The 21,877-nt window shown below is 42.2% G+C and overlaps 2 protein-coding genes across 4 annotated transcripts; both read right to left on the bottom strand.

Annotated features, from left to right (window-relative positions):
- Positions 1-4,348: 4,348 nt before the first annotated feature.
- Positions 4,349-11,046, bottom strand: LOC121301561 (alpha/beta hydrolase domain-containing protein 17A). Its single transcript, XM_041231056.1, has 5 exons — positions 10,454-11,046; positions 8,922-9,253; positions 8,293-8,487; positions 6,730-6,909; positions 4,349-5,960 (listed from the first exon to the last, which is right to left on the bottom strand). The coding sequence occupies exons 2-5, from the start codon at positions 9,248-9,250 to the stop codon at positions 5,735-5,737; spliced, it is 930 nt and encodes a 309-aa protein (XP_041086990.1). The 5' UTR covers positions 9,251-9,253; positions 10,454-11,046; the 3' UTR covers positions 4,349-5,734.
- Positions 11,047-13,684: 2,638 nt separating this feature from the next.
- On the bottom strand, positions 13,685-20,685 carry LOC121301379 (AN1-type zinc finger protein 6-like). Of its 3 annotated transcripts, none has more exons than XM_041230721.1 (6): positions 20,560-20,685; positions 18,311-18,483; positions 18,106-18,208; positions 17,325-17,470; positions 15,849-15,968; positions 13,685-15,375 (listed from the first exon to the last, which is right to left on the bottom strand). In XM_041230721.1, exons 2-6 carry the CDS (start codon positions 18,453-18,455, stop codon positions 15,227-15,229), a joined length of 663 nt encoding a protein of 220 aa, XP_041086655.1. In that variant the 5' UTR covers positions 18,456-18,483; positions 20,560-20,685; the 3' UTR covers positions 13,685-15,226. The 3 variants fall into 3 exon arrangements, with proteins under 3 accessions (XP_041086655.1, XP_041086653.1, XP_041086654.1); XM_041230719.1 differs by having other exon boundaries at positions 18,106-18,211; positions 20,560-20,684; XM_041230720.1 differs by lacking the exon at positions 20,560-20,685 and adding an exon at positions 20,388-20,535 and having other exon boundaries at positions 18,106-18,211.
- Positions 20,686-21,877: the final 1,192 nt, after the last annotated feature.

The following is a 21,877-nucleotide window of genomic DNA, read 5'->3' as shown; positions in this document are numbered from 1 at the left end:
CACGCACCTTACAAAAAATGGATTTGATCCACATGAAAGATTAGGAATGCGGTCCCTCAAGCTCATTTCTGCAGGGGCACCCTGGGCTAGTCCCATGAACCTCCTCAGTCCTGAGGAGCCTGTTATTTTTTTTCTTTTTTCAATAAATGGTATTTCCTTGACCTTATACTGTAGAGGAGTTGAAAGATGTGTCACTAAATGTATACATTCACTTTTTTGGGGGGCAGGATATCCCTTTAAACCAGGGGAAGGCAACCTTGGCTCTTCCAATCCATTCCACTGCAGGACTTTGTTCCAACAGGGTCAATTAAATTATTCCAACCAGTCTCTGAAGTATTTAACTGACCCTGTTTGAACAAAGTCCCGCAGTGGAATGGATTGGAAGAGGCAAGGTTGCCTACCCCTGGTTTAAAGGGATAAGTTTGTACACACTTTATTGTTTCCAAAGATGAACAAACACTGTTTAATACAAACCTAGTTTATGAGTCATACTGAAAATCTAAACATCCATTTCAATGTATTCAGGGGCTGTGTAGTGCAAAGCACCCTTCTTGTAACCCCCTGTCCTTTAGACCAGATCTGATGAATGAAGACATGGCACTCTGCTGGCATTCAACAGAAACATCCACCAACAGACAACATGAGAAGAATTTGTCCGACTTTATTGCTCACATATTGAAGGTTGGTTTGTACAAAGTGCTGTGCGCCCTGGATTGGCACCCTGGGTGGGCCCGCGCTGCAATCCCATTTCAATGCCACTTTTGTAAACAGCTACCCCATCCCTCCCTCCCTCCCCACCCACAAAAAGAAAAATGATAGTTAATTCTCAACATTGCATATTTGCATTGTATAGTATATACGTAATATATATATATATATAGATATATATAGATATATATATATATTCATATATATATAATATATATATTTTATTGTAAAATAACTTGCCTAAACTTTCAGAAACAGTTTATCTGTTTGTTTCTGTAAACTGAGTAAATATTACAAATTGAAATAACAGTTATAATAATATCAACAAAAGTATAGCTGAATACAATAGAAACCTTATTTGAAAGCACAAAACAAAATTCCATCCATTTCTATTTAAAACAAATCCACAAAAAATTAAAATAATAATAGTCTTTGTTGCACTTTACTACGACATGGTGAAAATCCACCACCACCAGCTTTGATGGAAGTTCCAAAGTTGATGTGACCTGCCTTGGACTGCAGGGGGCAGCGGTGTTGAGGGACTGGACAGCAGACAGCCCAGGAAGGGCAATGAGTGCACAAGGTCTCCATTCAATTCATATAAAAGATGAAACTTTTATCCATATACAATAAAAACAGAATTTCAAACAGCATACTACCAGTAGCTCAATCCCCTTATACTTGGGCTGTTAATACATTCCAGACTTCACACTGCTGAGCTCTGCCATCAATACTGCAGATAAGACAACACTAGTCTTGTCTAGTGGTGTATCGATGAACTGATGCTTACTTTACATGTAACAGAGGTCTTTATCGTTTGCATTGGGATACAAGAGCAAACGTACAACAGAGCTCACTTTGGTTCGGCCAAGTGGATTTTGCATGAAGACCTAGCTCTATGGACACGTACTCTCGCTATTCCATTTAAATCTTGTCTTTTAACAAAACATTAAATTATCTTATTATGCATCATACAAGAAGCCGATCAGGCCCATCGCATGTATTGTGATACATACTGTATGGTGACCTGCATATCACAATACATATCGTGACGTCAGTGTTCATTGTTAAACCCCTAGTTGACCCATCTTTTTCCACAGCACCCTGTACGTTGTAACAATGGGTTCTCTGGCTCTAGAATAACAGTGCTGAGTAGACAGCATTGTTTGGCTGGCTTGGAGATTGCATACAGTGTGCTGTGTACATCAATCTGCTGGCTCTTTAAAGAATCCACTGGCTGCAGTGAATTTGCTGGTTCAGAATTGCAGAAGTTATGTTTGTTTTTTTTTTTTTTTCAGTTCTGGTTTGTGCAAAACATTGCTGGCATTCTCAGGAAGAGCGCTCAGCCAAATGATTAATTAAAGATAATGATACAGTAATAATATTGATAAGCAAGCAAGCAGAGCACAAGCATAAACGATCAAGTCCGGAGTCTGTCATTTGCAAGCATGGAAATAAGACTCCTATTCCAAAGCAGCTTCACCCAGTCCAGGTATTAATAGGAGCTTGGTTAGCCACAGTATGTGGGCAACAAGATCAAGTGCGTCTTATTATACTCCCAGTAAAACAAGGAGCGGATCAAACTGCTGTGCAATGCAACTCCATTCCTGCATTTGAGATAAAGGACTGACTGAACTGATGTTTTTCCAGGCTTGTCCTTTTATCAGCCATGTTTTATCAGACACGGAAGCGACTGCTTTACATTCGCGCTCTAGTAGTGTTCTTCATTTCGGTTATTTCACTACAAGAACAAACAATGACACTCTACTTTCAGACGGCAGTCAACACTACAGTTCTAGAAATGAAAATGCTAGCACAAGGAAATACAGTACGCAGATTTCAGGACCTATTGTTGGTCTCGGACACACCAACCAGTGTAACCCAAGGTAAGAGAGCTCCCTCCCTCCCTCCAGGGGCATATGAATTGAAGTAGCATTCCAAACACATGGTTTACAGGCCAAAAGGACTGAAGAATTCCACTGCTTAGCAGAGTCATTCCATTACAGCTGAATTACACCTGAGCTCAATTAAAAAAAAAAACACGCCACATATCTCAGATCATTTACAGTTAAAGCTCAAACCACTGTGCAATAGGCAGTGTTAAACAGATTCATCTCAGCTGCAGAATTCCTTGTCCATTACACTTATAGGCAAAGCACCCTATTCCCACACCCGGAATCACCCCCCTCGCCCTAGATTTTACAATGTCAGGAAAGCAGAGTGCTCCTCTTGCTGTTTGCGAAGTTATTTGATTTATTATTTATTATTTGTTTATTTAGCAGACGCCTTTATCCAAGACAACTTACAGAGATTAGGGTGTGTGAACTATGCATCAGCTGCAGAGTCACTTATAAAAACGTCTCACCTGAAAGACAGAGCACAAGGAGGTGAAGTGACTTGCTCGGGGTCACACAGTGAGTGAGCCGGGATTTGAACCCGGGGCCTCCTGGTTACAAGCCCTTTCCTTTAACCTCCAGACCGCACAGCCTCCTAGCGCAGGGACCGTATTCACAAAGCATTTTCCACTGTGCTAAGTATGAACCCTTTTTTTTTTTTTTTTTTTGTGTGTGTGTGTGTGTTTTGTTTTTACAAATAAAATTGGTGCTAACTTAGCATGGTGGAAAATGCTTGGACAAATTCCACTATAAAACAGCAAGTGGAGCACTTGGGCTATACGAGACAATTCTGCATCGCGTAAACCATGAGTGGAGCACACGCTCCAAATACAAAGAAAATATTAATTGCATGTTAAGCGATTACATAACTGCTAACATTCAGCAGCTTCTTCCTAGACCAGATCGATGAACAGCAAGAGTGTTTTTCCTTTTCAGATTCATTTTGGATATCATTCTCAGTAGCAGCCATCACATCCTGGTCACTTTAAAGAACTGAAAATCCACTCTCCAAACATTTGCTTCTACCCTCCACCATTATGAAGAAAATATGTCATAGCAACTGTACAGAAGTCTAGAGATGCCAAAACACAGCTTCTCAGGTTTATATATAGACAAAGAGAAAGTCACAGTATAATCCAGATTTAAATAAGACTCCTATCGCATAGCATTTTCACCAGCTCCAGGTTTTAATGTGCTTGCTTAGCCAGTGTATAGGCAACAAGCACAGGTGTGTCTGATTACATGGCTGAAACTGCTCTGCAACAGGAATCTCATTTCCACCTCTGTAATACTTGTTCTGGTTCTTTAAGGGTTAATCCCGTACCAGCGGAAGGATCACCCTCGCATACGGAGACCGAAAATCAACAGCTACAATACAGCCCGTCTGTTTCAATACACGCACACGCTCAAACACGTTCTGTAGCAGAGCAGATATGAGATCTAGGAGTCCTAATGCATTCTCTCCAGATTCACAGAAACAATGACCCCCGCACCCCGAAAAACAGAGAAAGAAACACGCAATGTGAAGCATGGAATCCATACGGGACGTCACAATACGACCCAAATAAAACCCCTGTGCACTTAATGTACAGAGGTATCGTCTTCAGCGGAATGGATTGGCTAGCAACTAAAAAACACACTGGTTAAGGGTATAATAAACCCTGCCACCCCATTTTAAACAGGACCAAACAGAATGATTTTAGGGGTAAAGATATCAGGTAAGGAAGTCATATAGTTTGATACTAGAAGAAATACTATCCAGTTTTCTACTTTTTGAAAGTTTTTAACATATAGGGAGTTCTTTAACAGGCTTGATTACCCTCAACTGATTGCCCGCCTTCTGAACCACGTGACCAAGTCCATAAACGCTTTCCCCAGGGTGCGTTACTCTCCCCTTTGAACACCGAGCCATTCAGATCACATTTCTAAATCTGGAACTGTCCACACCAGCGCCTGACTAAACAACGCTACAGGTTGTACAGACAGTAAAGGCTTGGATTCTTTAGTGTTAGCGGTTTAGTGTTAAGGACCGGCTGCCTGCCCACAGTACAATGAACAACTACCCCATGTATGATACATCAATCTACCCCCCTCCCATTTTTCTTCAAAGGGACCCCAAATATTGGCCCCCGTTTCCGAATGTAAAAAAACATTCCAGAATACATCAGTGACGCATTTCTAGCCGAACCCTAGATTTTTAACGCCGAGACTTACTGTTCTCAAACATCCCCCTCTTTTTATTTTTTGGCACAGACAGTTAAATCGAGTAAAATTGATTTATTTTTATGAAATTTTATTATTATGAAATGTACTGGCACTTTGAAGGGCAATGGTCCGAGGACCACACAGGAAGGGATCAGGCAGCAGGAAGTGCAGCAAGTAGCAGCACTTCCTTTTTTTTGATTCTAGTGCAAACCAAAACTGCGATAACGGGGGCTGCAATGCTGCCGAATCCAACAAGAGGTCAGCTTTTTAGGATTCTAAACGCCCCTAGGAACTCTCCTTTTCCAGGTTTAGACTCAAGAAAATAGCAGAATACCCAGGACTGCTTCTACACGTGTGCTGCAACTCATCCCAGGTATCAATCTCACCAGGGAAACGAAAGGGACAGCGAACTGGGGGTTCAGAAGAGGAGGGAGGAAGGAAGGGTGGGGTCTGCCGGTTCTGAAAGGGAGAAAGGGCCCCCTGCCCATCTCCATCAGCGAGAGGTATAGAAACGATGTCCCTCCTCGGGAGCGCTGGAGGTCAAAGCTGTTTAAAACACACCACCTGCTATTTAAAAAATCTTGAAACTTGAAAAATCATGCTCGCTACTTCTCGTTAAGCCTACCCTTCAGCTCCTATTGAATCCTAACCCCCTCAATCTTTAGTTTTTTATAAAAATAGAGCAATTCTTGTAATTTTTGTGCTCTCTCTCTCTCTCTCTCATATATATATATATATATATATATATATATATATATATATATATATATATATATAGACACACACACATCTATATATAAAAGCAGGCTTCGTTTAAACCCGGTTTCTTTCCCTGGGTGCCAGGACTGGAAAGAGATATACAGAGGGGTATAAAGAGATAGAGGCAGGGGGAGACAGGGACCTCGCAGGCAGACAGGGAGGCATGGTCAGGTCCGCTGGCTCGCTAGGTCTTGTGCGATGAACTTTCGCAGCCGCTCCAGGTACTGGCTGTACAGTTCGATGTCGTTGTGCCCAGCGCCCTCCACCCACAGCGGCTCCACGGCCTTGGGACAGCGCTCGAACAGGGCCATCCCATGGGAGAAGTCGATGACCTCGTCCTCGGTGCCGTGGATGATGAGGACGGGGGAGGTGATCTTGGAAACCTTCTCGATGCTGCGGGACGAGAAGCAGCACACCGTTACTTATTTACTTTAATTGAAAATAGCCACTGAAAAAGGTTGTTATGGACCCAACAAAAATATTTTTCATAAAAAACGTTTTCATTGTTTTTCCATTGCTTATATGGGAAGAAAACAGCACCCTCCTATGAGGTCGTCATGCATTTGAGTCTTCCAATGTCCCCATATAGAGAGTAGTTTTTTGTATCCATTCCCATATGAGGTTGGCATGAAAGTTTAGATTTGACAGCATATGGAAATCCCCCATGTATTGAGTGTGAAAATGCTTTTGTGGATGGCCTTCAAACTCAATGGGCTGGTTTCACAGCACCCTGATTAGCAGTGGTCTTGGAATACCCAACGTTACTCTCTGTGCTAAATCAACTGGTGGCACAGCGCTGCAGATGCAACACACCAATACATATGACAGGGTGCCATCAATCAAGCAACTCAAATCACATTGTTTCATGCACTGTAGATTAAGCTTACAAAAATGTTATGTACACGGATAGTGGTATTAACTATGTATTGTGATCACGAGAAGACTCTCTTATACTGCAAGAGACAGTCCTTATAAAAGTTTCATATGTCTCTTGTACCTTAAAAGGGTTAATAAGCTTTACCATACCTTGCCATTCTTTACAATGCTTGCCTGTGCTTTAACAGGCTTTCATTGTGCTTTATAACACTTTGCTATGCTTTTACTATGGGAAACCTCTCAACTGCAGTGTGGAGAGAGCTGTACGCAGTGCAGGGGCACCTACTTGGGGAAGGCGTCGAAGCAGTAGGTCTTCTTGGTGTCTGGGAATGCCACTCTCATGCCGGAGGTGAGGGGGGAGTGCAGCACCACCGCAGCGCACTCGTAGCGCGATGCCAGGTCCACGGTGGGCACAGTGCCAATGCTCTGCCCATACAGGATGATGTTTTCCGGGCTAATCCCGAACCTACCAAGGGGAATTGAGACGGAGACAAAGAGTTTAATAAGACACAGCTGAGCTGCTTGTTTACAAGCGCGTAGTAAAACCTAGAATGGGTGAAACTGGAGCCCCCTCTCCGCAGCTCCAGTGCTGGGTCAGGGCGTGAGTTTCCCGGTCTCCTTGATCAGGAGTCTTGTTGCCATCCCTGGAGATGTGAGAGCTGCAGTGAAGCAGAGAGGCAGCGGCGAATAGCCGACTGGACAAACAGCACAGCAATGGTCAACCTCAGAGACTGGCAAGCCGACTAATCGCCAGTCACGTGATCGTGAAGTAACTGTGAAGCGTGGGGTTTCAGGGGGACCGAAAGCACAGCTGCATTTGCTATCCTTTAATAAAGAAATGACATTTTAGAACATTAAGTTTCAAGCAGTTTTAAAATACAAGAGGAAGAAGACGACTTCTTTAACAAGCTGATAACTCCGATTGATGTGCAGCTGTGCCTCTCAACGACACACAGTAAGTACTTGCTCAATAACTCAATAGAAGCCTTTCTCAATGTCTTGTAAAGGGCTCTACACACTGGACTTGAAGGAACTGGATAAGCCTGGTATGTATGATTTATTGTTGAAATACCGCCAGAGAACACACTCTGAATTTCCACATCATGTTGAGAAATATGTACCAGTCTTGATCATAGTTTTGCCAATAGCAATTTTTAATACAGTTGTACAGATCTGGCACTTTTCAAACCTGTCGCATCGCCTCCGTGTCGCTTCTTGCGTGTATGGTCATGTTGCTGCGAACGTATCTCGCGGCAGCCTTAATAATGCAGAGCTGTGGAGCTGGGAGGCTGTGGGATTCGTTCCCACGGACGGCATGTTGTTGGATTAGTCTTTTCTAGCGCGCCTGCCGGTTTTAGCACCTCCACGCCAGGGTAAAGTCTGGGCCTGCCAGCGCTGGGTCTGTTTGAGGCACTCAGGCAGATCCCAGGAATGTAGGAATTTCTCAGAGAGAGGCAGCGGAGCAGCCCCTGATCTGAGAGAGCAGGAAACCCACGCCCTGACCAACCCTGACTTCAGCTCTGGCTTCAAATCAGACTGCCCCCTGCCTCCCTGAGGACTGATCTCGATCAGTTTAGAGAACATACAGGAAACAACTTCAACATGCCACAGTCCAACTCCACAGTTACGCAACATCTGAAATATAACCAGCAACTTAAAAGACTGTGGTCAGGTATGTGCAACTCCAACAGGGAACAGCAGGGACAGAAATAAGTCTCGCCAGTCTTCGCGACCGATTGAGGGATTCTCAAGATATAGCCAAATGGAACGCCTCCCACTGTCAAACCTACAGACTCTGTGCGAGTGCAGTCAGTCCAGCGTTAGCAAAGCCCGGGCTGTGGCGACTCACCTGGTCCGCAGCGCCTGCCAGGCAGCGTCGATGTCTGCGTACAGGTTCTTCTCGGACGGCTTGCCCGTGCTCACCCCGTAGCCCGAGTAGTCGTAGGAGAAGATGTTGCAGTTGATGCGGGTGCCCAGGCCGATGTAGAAGCTGCTCATCTGCCCCAGGTCCACCGCGTTACCGTGGGAGAAGAGGACTGTGAACCTGGAGGACCCCCAGAGAGACAGAGAGAGAGAGAGAGAGAGACAGCGATCAGGATCGTAAACCCCTCTGTACAGCACACACCGGGGCTCGGTACGGAGGCCACCCAGGCTTTGGTAAGAGAGCACTTTTTTGACCGTTTACAAAATGAGAAATAAAAGTACCTAAACATATTCAAACCTGCTGCCACGTTTCTTTCTAGCTTTTTTGCAATTTTAACAGGTGATTTGTCATATGTGAGATGTGTGCGCAATAAATGTAGGTTAGGTTGGCACAGCCTGTCCTCCCTTCCAATCTCCTCTGTGGTTTTTTTTATCTCCTTCTCCCACACCCTAACCTACTCCTCTCTGTCTCTCTCCCTCCCCCACCTGGCTGCACACAGCCCCTTCCTCCCCCTCCCCCCCGGCTGCACACAGCCCCTCCCTCCCCTCGCCCACCTGGCGGAGGGCGCACAGCGGATGTACATGCAGCCGATGCGATTCCCGCGGCTGGAGCGCGTCAGGAACACCTCGGTGCTGTCGAGCTCCCGCTGCGAGTACTGGAACTCGGCTCGCTCTGTCAGGTGCAGCTTCCAGCGGGAGGAGGTGTCGGGGGTGCGCCCGCGCAGCAACCCGCTCCTCCCCATGGGGGTGGCCCCGGACTCCAGCTCCGGCAGGAGGGCGTAGGTGGGCTCCGGAGGCAGGAAGGCCAGCTTGGCTGCGATCCGGCCGGGGCAGGGGGGGCAGCAGAAGAGGCAGCACAGCTCACTCACTGACAGACCGTTCATCTTCTACACAGGTGGAAAAGCAAGCCACAAGACCTGTTAGGAGATAGCACCATAGCCACAGATACCAACGCAGCCACTTAAAAACAACCTCTATAAAACTGGAGGCAGGTGAAGGCACTTAACACTGAACAAGAAGGATCTAGCACCGCCAAGCTTCATAAAGCCTGTGTGTTACTTTATTAACTGCTTACAATAGGCACCCTTTGTTCCAACTACTAGTACTAGTAATAAGACTCCCATTGCATAGCAGTTTCACCCATTCCAGTTTTTAACATGTGTTTGATTAGCCTCAGTGCATGGTTAACAAGCTCAAAGTCAAACCAGGAATGGATCAAAATGCTTTGGAAGGGGGGTCTTACTTACATTCCATCCCTGTTGTAACCACTTTCACACACCCTTTCCTGACATGTAGAATTCTCCACGTTTTCTTTTTAACATTTTTGATTTTATATGCCGCTAGTTTTGTGGGTGGGCATCGTCTTTCTACCAAAGCAATGCTTCATATGTTGGGAAAATGTAAAGTTAGTAACATGTTCACACACACACACACGGAGGTGCCTGAAAGAGATTTTTGACAGTAATTCTGACCAAACAGCTCATTACTGTACCATAACCCCTTCAGCCACTGAGCGCATATTTGTACACTGTTTACGTTTCCCATTTGTGTATCTATTTTAAAAGGAATAGATGGGTTTTTTTTCGCCCAATGTTTTGGCAGGACACCTTGTCAAAAAAAATGCAAAAAAATTTAATTAAAAAATCGTGATAACGAAACGCCTGGCGTGTTGAATCTTCTCATTTGCCTGTTGTTATTGATACTAACCATCAGTTTAAAATGTACATCATAAACACAGCGGATCGATCCGAGGTTTGTAACCAAAACTAAAAAATACAATTGCTGTAAGACTAGGTTAGGTGTATGCGCTATTTTGTACACATCTGCACGGCTGTATATGCATTTTCTCAGATTAGGGACAGGCCACAGCCGTAAACATATAAGAGCAGAAACAGACATTTAATTGAATACATTATTCATAAAACAATAAGCGGTTTTGTATTGGCTTAGCACGCACATTACCGCTAAACATTATCGCTTGCAATGTAAACTGAAATATACAGGAAGTATAAATAATAATAAAAAAAACTCATTCATTTAAACTGCCCCGGTAGGTGTTAGCAATACAATAAGCATAATAACATTACCTTGATTGTTTTTTTCACCCCAAGGATATTCGAGTTAAATTAATGAGTCCCCTGCGAAATCTCAATAAATAAATAATTAAAAAAAATAAAATAATGCCTGTTGATTGAGCAACGTCAAATGTTGATTTAAAAAAAATCAAACGAACTGAAAACTAAAAATGAAATAAAGCTATTTTGAATAAAGCTGAAAATGAAAATATAGTCCGGAGGGTACCCATTATCAGCACTGGCGAGGATATTAAAACAAACACTTAAATGCAATATCTACTAGGAACTTAAATAAAAGCACAGCATATAGGATTCGGGGTATACGGCATAGGTAATTTATATATCCCAGATTAAAAACTCAAAAGTGAAAACTGCTCGTAATAAATTAGAGTCTTCCTCCTCAGACGGTCCGATCCAAACAAACCGAAAGGAAAAAAAAAACACGAAAGAAATCGGTTCCGTTGCAGATCGATATCTTAAGATCCTTACTGGCACGGTCTCCGCGGCACCAGAAACAAACAGCAAATATTACTATTAATTTTTTTTTTTTTTTTTTTTTCAGTTTTATTATTATAATTTGTGTTTTCCTTTTCTCCAGTCTGTGCCGCTGCCGGATGTGACGGAGTCAGGACGTGACCAAGGCTTCAATTAAAAATAATAAGTAGAAAAACAAAGAGGATTCGGTAAAGAAATAATAATAAAAAAAAAAAAAATTAAAAATAGAATAATTAAACACGATGCAGTTTGTGGGAGAAATGTGATCCGAATAAATCCTATCAAAATAAAATCATAGACCAGAGGGTTGGAATGAAATACAAATACAAAATATAATACTGGAAAGGGAGGGGGCGAGTGAGTGAGAAATTAACCACTTCGTTGCCGTTTTTCTTAGTCTGGTATTGTGAATCTCGTTTTTCTTTTGTTGTCAGCACAAAAGCCTACTGCTGCTGCCACGAGTAAACTTCTAAAACCACCCACCTGAAACCAGCTTCACAAGTTCCAAAAACAGAAGTCAAACTTTTCAAATTTTAACAATGTTCTCAGCTTGACTATATATATATATATATATATATATATATATATATATATATATATATATATATATATATATATATATATTGCTTGGGGTTTTTTTTCTGCAAAGGTTGCAATTTGCACTCTGTTACTCCCAGGTGCTGGGTGGGTCCCCTTTCGGGGTGGGGGCGAGAGAAACTGGATTTCCTATAAATGCAAATCATAGTGAGAAACAAGTTTCCACAGCTTTGCTACAGTGCTAATTTAATACAGGGGCCCATACACACACACACACCAACCAGCATGTGACCTCTCAGCTCTGTCGACTCCACCTGCTCTACAGCAGGGGCTCTCAGGGATCCGAGTGAGAGAAGGCTTGTGATGCTTACAAGCACCTGTTTTTTTTTTTTCTTCTTTTCATCAGATATCAGTTGGAGTCCCCCAAACAAACAAAAAAGTCAAAACCTTCTCTACTTCACAGAATGATGGAAATAAGACTCCCACTGCATAAAAGTTTCACCCATCCCAGGTTTTACTATGACCTTGACTGACCACAGTGCTATGCAATGGGAGTCTTATTTCCCTTCCCCGCTACAGCATATACTCCAATTCCTAATCATGCACTGGATTTAATGAATCATTAGATGGTTCACATACCCCCCCCCCCCCCCCCCAATCCCATGAAACCCTTTCCCCAGGCTGCTGTGTGGAATATCAAGAAAACCTGCTCCCCCGACTGGATAATCCAAGCCCTTCTGCGATTCCAAAGGGGGATTAGAGATCTCACTCTCTCTCTCTGCTTTGCTGTCAATTTCAGACTCACATCTCCTCCGTCTAGGTAGGTTAAGCTAGACAGAGCCTTCTAAACTGCCGAGTCTTCCAAACCACACTAAATAACCCTCTGCTCCATAACAGCCGGTAGCCAGACAAGGGAGTATCACTAAAAACATAAAGCTTAGTTTTATTGTACTTTTGACTTATTACAGCAGTAAAGATATTAACAAAGGCATTTTAAATTGATACTCAAGTTACGAACAATTGTCCTTACTTCCCTGTTGCTGCAGTCATTTATCCTGATTCTAGCAGGTAGGGCCTGCAGATGTAGTGTTGGTTACTAATGTTTGATTGTAACACGACCAGTGTGTTATTTTCACTGCGTTTGAAACCTTTTACCCTGTAAAAATCAGTGCAGGGGTGGAAAAGTGGCACAGCAACAGTATAAATAAAAGCAACAAAAACAACGTTTAAAATAAACTTTTTGTGATTTATTCTTACACGTAATACAATCCTAAAATTAAGAAGAAAAAACATTTCAGCCTATGATGAGAATGAAGGATGTGATGACATACAGGAAGACAATGAAAGTTTGCAGTCAGCACAGGGATACAAGGAAGGGAAAGGCTTAAAAACTGACATCATGTGTATATCTATGCCTCACCAGCACCACACTGGTATGTGTGTGCGTGTAATATATATATATATATATATATATATATATATATATATATATATATATATATATATATATATATATATATATATATATATATATATATATATATATATATACACATACACACACACACACATACACCAATGGGAGTGCCAAGAACAACAGAATCAACCCTGAGTTGAACTGGGAAAAAAAAAAAAACACCTCCGAGTAACCCTTTAGCTGGCTCATTGCTGGATTCTGACTCTTCCCTCTGCACGGATGAGTCTGGAACAGCTGGCTGGTATAGTGACCGTTCTTGGTTAGTTCATCTGTCTACCGTGTTAGCAGTAGCACTTGGGTAGATGATGTCTTGCACGTGTGCAGTATGTTATACAGGGATCTGCAAAGATGGGGAGCGCAGAATCGAAGCATACAGACATACACCGCACGTGAAATCATCATTGCTAAGCCCAAGCAATCCATGACAACAAAGACGTTTTTGCAAGGGTACCGGCAGAAAACCTGCCGTCCAGATTAGCCTATCGAAACGGTGAACTGGCCAGTTGCTAGTGACTAGTGAGACTATTTTCTGTGTTACAAAGTCCCAGTCTACTGTGGAGGAGCCCGTCAACCGTGTGTCGCTTCCAACCTGCAGAGCAAGGTCCCAACAGTCCTGTATGCAGGATGATCCACAGTGTACATTTGTACACAACGAAAAAGCATGTTTTGTTGAAAGCTTTTCAAAACAAACAAAGCCAAAAATAACCAATAATAAAATCAAACAAATGGCAGGGTGGATTAATATTAACTTTATATATTTCTTAAATTAATGAGAGAAAAAGAAATCGGAAGATCGAAAGATTACTCTGTGCGTGCACACTCACACACTGACACACACACCCACTGACACACAATCAATTAATCACCATGCCAATCCTGCACACACCTCTCCTAAAAACAAATCACACAAACCAAGCTAACTGCAATATATTAATAATAATAATAATAATAATAATAATAATAATAATAATAAATCCTCTGGTGCCATACATTAAAATAAAAAGGGAAATTAAAGCACAGATTCACTCAGTCATCTCAGGATCACCCTCCCCAACCTCTCAAACTGACATACTGTACATGGTTCCAACACTGTAATGAGCTGAAACAGTGGAGCAGAGGTTACAATCTCCCCTGAAAAGCAAGAATTACAATCTCATTTCCAATCTCCATTCATCCATGGGGGGTGGGGGCAAGAAGGCCGTTAGAAGATGAACACATATGTACAGTATACTGTAAATTCGGCACTTCAAGCTCTACTCCAATAGTCCAGGAGTCTGTATTTTATATTAAACAGGTACTTTAAAAAGGTGCAACAACAAGTCTCTGATCTTAACACTGGTGGACAGTTTGCTCTGCTGCAGCACTGCTTGTGTGGTGGAAGCACATGGCTTCCTCTCTCCTGCTTCCTTCCTGCGTTACAAATCAAAGGCTCCCACCTGACCCCACATGGTTTCCTATGGACAGCATGGAACTGAAGCATGAAGACTTTAGGAAGGATCTTGTAACCTGTTACACAAGCCAAGCAGACGTGGAGTGCAGTGCAGTGCAGAACAAAAAAAAAGGAGCTTCCTCGCTCCAATTTACACCAGGTCCAAAGTCTGCCTTTGTACGTATGAGAAAAAAATGCAGGTTATATATCTGTCTCGTTAGAAAGTCAATACAACTGCTAAACAATGCAATGCTGTTTCTAGTTACACCACCACTGTTTTCCTTGTCTTTCCCAGACCTTGTTTCTCTCACATTCAAACTTTGTACCAGTGGCCGATGATGTTGAATGTACCAATTTCCATCGGGTGTCTTAAGCGGATTTTAAAAAAATCGTTTAGTCACATATTAATGCCAGTCTACCCACCCCCGCCCCCACACACACACACACACACACGGGAGCCCACCATTCTCTTCTCAAACAGCATCAAGTTTCAAACCACGCTCAGGAGCTCCCTGTTTACATGAAACACATTTGCATCATTATCCCCAAGTTCAGAAAGGTAAAAGGTAGCTTTTGAAAGTATACTGCCTCTCTCTCGCTCTTAATTTTTTTTTTTTGTGTGTGTTTTTTGGATTTTTTAAATATATATACACACACAGTTATTAAATTTTTTTTTTTTTTTTTTTTTTAATCGTTTTCTCCTTTTGTCCTGTGGCCCCCTGCGGATGCCTCTAGTCAGTATAGGAAAGCATTCTCGGGGTCTCTCAAGATGTGTCACAACGACCTGTTTCGTCCTCAGGTTTGTTTCATTGTCAGTTTTTCTTTTTTGCACGGGAACGTAACGTTTTCACAGTTTCTGGATCTTCTCTGCCACCACAATGGGGTTCTCCTTGCGAATCTTCTCTGCTGCCTCTGACCTGTAGTCGTACGGGCAGCCGTGCTCGTCAGAGTAGCGATGGATCCCGCAGAACAGGTTCCCACAGCGGCAATCAAATCCTGGGGGGGGGGGGGGGGGTAAAGCGACACCGTGGTTATTAAAATAATTGAACTGGACTCGGGTATGGTACTGGGGGGGGGGCAGAATTACTGGCTTAATCTAAAAGAAAATCAATTATGACACAAACGCTTTGGACTTTATGGAAAACAGTAGTCGAAATGTTTGTCGAGTACAGTGTTACCGGCTCAGTGTCTTCCTAGAACCTGGAGGACCAAAGCAAGGACCACTGCACATAAACTGGTAGGGCTTTCTTTACGCATTTCACCCCCTACCGCAAAATTAAAAAAAAAAAGCTGCTCAGAAATAAACAAACATCCAAAAGGATCACTTAAGTGCCTAACCTAAGTTGTTACCTTTTGGTTTTGTAATATATACTTTTTTTGACAAGGCGGGTCTCAGAGCAGTCGTTGAGAGTCGCTGGTCTAGTACACCTGTGGCGCCTCCCTATACTGCTCGCCTCACAATCACTTACCTGTCAGACCCAGCTTCTTCCTACAGATATAGCACCTGTTCTTTTTCTTCGTCTTGTCTGGTGTCTTCTCCTCCCCTTCAGAGGAACACTGCACCGCTTCCAAAACTGCAACGGGGCAACCTGACAAGAACAATGGAAGCCAATAGTGAAGCGCTGGGCTGCTATTGTGAGGTTGTCTGCACTCACTTGCATTGAATTCTGCAATACAAGGGATGGGAATAAGGGCTACTTTCCAAAAAAGGGGCTACCAATTCCTGGTTTAATAAGACACACCTGAGCTTGTTACCTGTACACTGCAGCTCACAGTAAAACCTGGAATGGGTGATATTGCTGTCCAGTAAGAGTCTTGTACAATTCCTTTTCAACACATTTTAAACCATAGTTTAACCTTCAGTGCATGCTAGTTCATCAAAAAGCAGCCTTAGTCGGACTCCCGAGTGGGGCCTTATAGCTTGGAGATTGGCAGTTCGAATCCAAGCTATGCCACTGCTGACTGTGGACGAGAGTTCCCAGGGGGCGGCACACAATTTGCCAAGTATTGCCCAAACGGGGTAGGGGTTAGGTCAGCTGGGGAGTCCTTGGCTCATTGCTCGTTCTCTTCTCTCCAGAGTTATTTCAGGAGCTGCAGCAGTGAGACAGACTTGGTTGGTCTCCGGTTCTTTTTAAGGCTAGTTCATTGCTAAAGGGGGCTTCTAGTCTTGATGCAAGAGAGACCGGTCGCACAAGTTGATTTCTTCTCGACTCCAGCTGGTCACATTGCAATGTGGTTGCAACACTTGAAGCATGAGTCGGCTTAGAGGTAAACTTCTACTAATTATATTTCAGCAGAAAACTATTGTAGATGTTTTTTTCCTTCCAGAGGGATGGAAATAACACTCCTATTGCACAGCAGTTTCACCTATGCCAGGTTTTATAGCAAGCTTGATTAGCCACAGTTTATAGGTAACAAGCTCAGGCATGTCTTAAGATTTCCATTACATGAGAGTAGATGTTAGACGTTAAAACTTCATGCTGATCTGAACTCGGCTCCAACTAAGACGCAGCTTTACAGTAAACTAATGTGATCCATCTGCATCTCCATCCATTTGCGTTGCTTTCCATCTGATGATGTAGATATCCTTCTTGGTGTTGACAGCTGAAGTGTAATGCTGGCTCCAGGGATCAGCTTATTTTGCCTCTCCAGCACATCAGCACACACAATGGCTGCGATGCTGGCTCCAGGGATCAATCACAGTGCAGTGTCCCCAGCGCATCAGCATGACAACCGTCTGGATTGAGCTAAGTGGGGTACATCTCTGGGGTCTTCAAGTGGGCACCTTCCATCCTCTGTTTTGTCTACTAGCCACAACCCACAGTAAAACCAGGAATAGATCAAACTGCTATGCAATGGGAGTCTTATTTCCATCTCTGCTTCCCCCTCATTGAATTTTCATTTTAAAACCCCTGTTTGCTACTCCTTCAAGGGTAGCATGTTACCTGTTGATTTGGCTGCTCCTCCCTCCTCCTCCTCCTCCTGCTGCTGCTGCTGCTCTGCCTCCTTGTCCCCTCGCTCCAGCTCAGTCATGCTGTCGTCCCGGGAGATGCTCATCGCTGTCATCTGCTGAGTGACGGGACTGGGGGTGCTGTGGACACAACACACACGCTGTCATTGTCTTCTTTTAAATGTATGGACGTACATTTTTGGTGCCTGCGAACTCAGTGCCCACGAGGAGCAAGGGACAACCGCACCGGTCAGTCACGCATGGTTCTTTAGGCATCACGGGAGCTTCCCCTCACAGCTCTGAAAGCAATACGGTCTGCTGTTATGGATTCTGACCCCTGTCAGCGAGACGAGCTTAAATCTGCAGACAAGCCTGCCTCTTCTGCGTAGTAGTTAAGACGTCCTGTCACACAAGTGTACCTCAATCCTGGGGTTTGTTATGTAATGTGCACTACTGTCCACTGGGTGCTGAGACCCCATCCCCACCACAATTCTCTTGATAGCACAGGTAGAAAGTAGAAACATTCGGATCAGTTTACAGGATCTTACTGTGACAGCCTTGAAAGGAAATGTTCAGATCTATGAAGGGCAGAAAAACTTAAAAGGAGGCAGGAACTTAAATAATTCCATTAACTAAAATCGGGACAAGGGCTTTCTCGATCCCACTATGTTAAGTAAACTGCCCAAATGTCCCCCATCTTAAATACAGTGCACCTTACACAGGTACTTTTCTTCTGTCACCAATCAGTGCCCAGCAGTGTACAGTCCCACCCCTACCTGGTCTCGCTCTCTTCAGACTCGGGGCTCCCCTCTGTGCACTGGACTGGGGTGCTCTCCCCCAAGGCACCGCACCCACTGACCACCGAGGGGGAGGAGGAGGCTGCTGGAAAAAAAAACAAACACACACAGCATGTTACCACCCATTCATTCGTTCCCCTGCACTATGGTATGACACCCCGCTCTCCTCCCAGACAGTGCTCACCTGGGGGGCTGCTCCGGCCCTGCTGCCTCTGCAGGTGCTCCTTGTAGCAGACGGAGCACATGCCGTTGGTACGTGGGTTTCCGTAAAAGCCACAGCCCATGGCACACAGCGTGGGCACCTGCGTCTGGTTGGTCTCCTGTGCCATCCTCTCTGACGGGGGGCTGAGGGCAGTCCTAGGAAGGAGGAAAGAAGCATAGGGAGGGTCAGGAATGCTATGCAATGGGAGTCTTATTTCCATCCCTGCAGTCTCCCCATCTGAAATGCTTCACTTAGCAACTACTGAAAAAATAATAAAGCAGGAAAGGACGACAGCAAGTTGAGATTTTCACACTACGGACATATGAATCCTATTCTGAAGCAGTTTCACCCATTCCAGGCTTTAATACAAGCTTGATCAACTACAGTTCATAGGTAACAAGATCAGGTGTGTCTTAGTAAACTCCTAGTAAAACCAGGAAATGCTATTCAATGGGGGTCTTATTTCCATCCCTGCAATCTCTTTCACTATCTGGAACACATCACTAATTTTGTAGATTTTCCACTCTGGACATATTTATGGCAACAAATGTTTGCTTATAGAATGTATACATTCTGTTTATAATACACATACTATGTATAAACTCAGTTTAGTAATTACGAGCATTTTGGATGTTTTTTGCAGATTTTAAACCCCATGCAAAAGGTATTTTAAAAGTTATGTGTAATGAAAACAATTAGAATATGAAAAATATTATTCCCATTAATAGCTGTATTGAAGAGGGCAATAATCGAGCTTCTACATGATATAGCATACCCCACAAATCAAGGGGGCTCCAGTTTCAGGGATGCATAACAGAGGGTTATTCAGGTTTTACTGCTAGTTTAGAAAGACTCGCCCGAGCTTGTTACTTACACTGTGGCTAAATCAAGCTTGTAGTAAAACCTAGAACGGAGAAACTGCTGTTTAACAGGGCTCTTACGTCTATCCCTTAATAAAAAATATATATATAATCAAAAGAGCAGAAGATCTCTTATACTGGGAAAGGTTTTGGCTGATTCCATTCTGTCTGTTTTTCTTTTTTCTCTTTTTTAGATGAAACTATAACTGACAGCACCAGAAAGCCAATCATAGCTCACATACGGCTCAGCAAAACCGCAAATCCACCAATCACGACAGGCCAAATAAAGAATGGGGCGAGTCGTATCAAATCGCTGGAATTAAACCGTAGGCCGATACTCCAGTCCGAGGCTTTGCGGCCTATCCAAAATATTTTCTCATTGTTGGAAAAAATACATATGTACTTAAATGTAAATATATTTATGTATAAAAAATGTAATTTAATCAGTTTGATGGTATATTTTGACAACGTAATCAAGTTTTAAGAGCAGCAGCAACTGCTAACGTATGACTGTAATACAAAAAATCAATTATAACAACGTATAAACAGAGGTTTATTAAATTGAGTATAAAAGGTGTGTTTTATAAAGTCCGGACACAACAAACAATAAAAATAATCCACAAATTAAATAAATACTTAGCGTAGTTTTTACCTGGGCCGTTTGAGCGTCGATGTTATTACACAAGTTCAAAACTGTGAAAACATTCATTAATAAAGCCAGTGTTTTCAAAACCATGGGCTAAACTTCAAACCGTGTTGTTCAAATGTGTAAAACGGGCTACAAAACCACGCCAGTCCCGACAACAATTTAAATAAACAACATTAAATAGCAATAGGCAAACCGAAACATTTTCAAACAAACACTTCTCATTTGAATAGACACGCACGTTTCATTAAGACTGGGACACACGTTTCAAGCGCTACTTTGGAAATCAAGCAAGCTTTAGTTAAACTACAACACTCTCTCATGTTATATATATTATATAATATATATATCTTATATATATATATATATATATATTAAATAATAAACATAATTTTTTCTCACGGCAACGGTTAAACCCAATTTCTCAAACAGCAAACGTACGCGAATTAAACCCTCAGTTTCAGCGCATCAATTAAACCTGCATAAAACACACTTCGTACGCTTAAAAAAAAAAAAATTAAAAAATTAAAAACAAAATGAAATTGTCGCCAACCTCTTCTTAAGTCGCCGTGTCTCGCAGTCTGTGGTTATTTTTAAGGGAAAATATGGCGTTGCTGCCACCTCGTCCCAGTGGCGAATTCAGCTCAAATAGCGCAAATAAAGTCTTTTAAACAGAAAAAAAACATGCATAATTATTAAATAAACCACGCTGGTACTATAGTTACCTGTAAGGCAAAGAATGTTTACGCCTGCTTCTTCAATACAAATAAATAAAAATAATAAACCTCTCGGCTTCTTTTACAATTACTGTCCTTGGAATCCCCTCGATGCGCACACATTAAACGTGAGGTCATCGTGACGTCATTCATAACGTCATTTGTTGTTATTTGGGGTTTTGTTTTCTAAACTACTGTCTTATATTTTGAGAAAGTATTAATAATAATAATAATAATAAGAATAATAATAATAATAATAATGTATTCTTAGGGCACAGAGATAAAGTCTTATCAGCATTAATATTTCTCCCCATCATTATACAGTGTTTTTAAGTTATGCGGTGTTATAATATGTCTCCCACTGGCAGATTATTATTATTATTATTATTATTATTATTATTATTATTATTATTATTATTATGCACTTCTTAGCAGATGCACTTATCCATGGCGATTTACAGTTGTAACAAAATCACAGTACAAAGCATCACTTTACAATTGAGAGCAGTTGTAAAGTACAGTAACATCAGTAGCAAAATATCAAAATCAAATAAGAGCAAAATAAAGAATACAGTAAATAATTACATGTAAGTGCGGTTCGACTAAGAGCAGTTAACTTATGTTAAAACTATTTGTTTATACCAGTAAAGTCCAGTAAGAGCACGTAGTAAGTACGATGAATGGATGAGAATGATTTCAAATAAGAGCAATTACAAACAAAAAAAAAAAAAAAAGGTGAATATGGATACCTATCAGAGTAAAATCAAATGCCAGATACAGGAAGCAGTACTAATTGAGAGCAGTAGGAGAATCCGGAAAGGTGTGGAGCAGTCCACTGCAAGTACTATAAACACGAGAAAAACAAAAAAGCCTGCTCTTTTAACTTCTATACTGTTCTCTTTTTCAATGTGTTTTTTTATTATTCTAGTCATATTGTATTTGTTTATTATGTCTTATTTAAGAGATGACGAGGTAAATATTAAAGGGAATTTCATGGGGGAAGTATTATTTTCGGGTTGTGTTATAAAGAAGTGTATGGATAACCTAGCGCAAGTGTCTCATTGTGGTTCAATAATGACAATGCAAAGTGCAATAATTAATAATAATAATAATAATAATAATAATAATAATAATAATAAAATACTGCTGGTCAAATCAGTATTTTACTGACGACCATTTTTACTTTGCTTTATGACGTGTACAGTACAATCTTCTGGGTGTAGTTCTGCTTTATAACTATAGGGGGTGCTGGTTGCACGCCAGTAAACAGAGCATCACAATTCTCTTGCTGAACTCTGACAGTCTGTGTGCCAGGATCGGAAACTAT

This window comes from Polyodon spathula, chromosome 27 (assembly GCF_017654505.1).
Source record: "Polyodon spathula isolate WHYD16114869_AA chromosome 27, ASM1765450v1, whole genome shotgun sequence".
In the NCBI taxonomy this organism is placed as follows: Eukaryota; Metazoa; Chordata; class Actinopteri; order Acipenseriformes; family Polyodontidae; genus Polyodon; species Polyodon spathula.
This window is presented reverse-complemented; position numbering and strand designations above follow the sequence as displayed.

What these genes read in the sequence shown, in the direction of transcription:
- LOC121301561 (XM_041231056.1), bottom strand. Translation starts at nt 9,250, where the DNA reads ATGAACGGTCTGTCAGTGAGTGAGCTGTGCTGCCTCTTCTGCTGCCCC. An exon ending in CGCTGTGCGCCCTCCGCCAG is followed by an intron (nt 8,488 to 8,921) that starts GTGGGCGAGGGG and finishes GGGGTCCTCCAG; the next exon opens with GTTCACAGTCCTCTTCTCCC. An exon ending in TGGCAGGCGCTGCGGACCAG is followed by an intron (nt 6,910 to 8,292) that starts GTGAGTCGCCAC and finishes TCCCCTTGGTAG; the next exon opens with GTTCGGGATTAGCCCGGAAA.
- LOC121301379 (XM_041230719.1), bottom strand. Translation starts at nt 18,455, where the DNA reads ATGGCACAGGAGACCAACCAGACGCAGGTGCCCACGCTGTGTGCCATG. An exon ending in GGGCCGGAGCAGCCCCCCAG is followed by an intron (nt 18,212 to 18,310) that starts GTGAGCACTGTC and finishes TTTTTTTTCCAG; the next exon opens with CAGCCTCCTCCTCCCCCTCG. An exon ending in AGGAGCAGCCAAATCAACAG is followed by an intron (nt 15,969 to 17,324) that starts GTAACATGCTAC and finishes TGTTCTTGTCAG; the next exon opens with GTTGCCCCGTTGCAGTTTTG.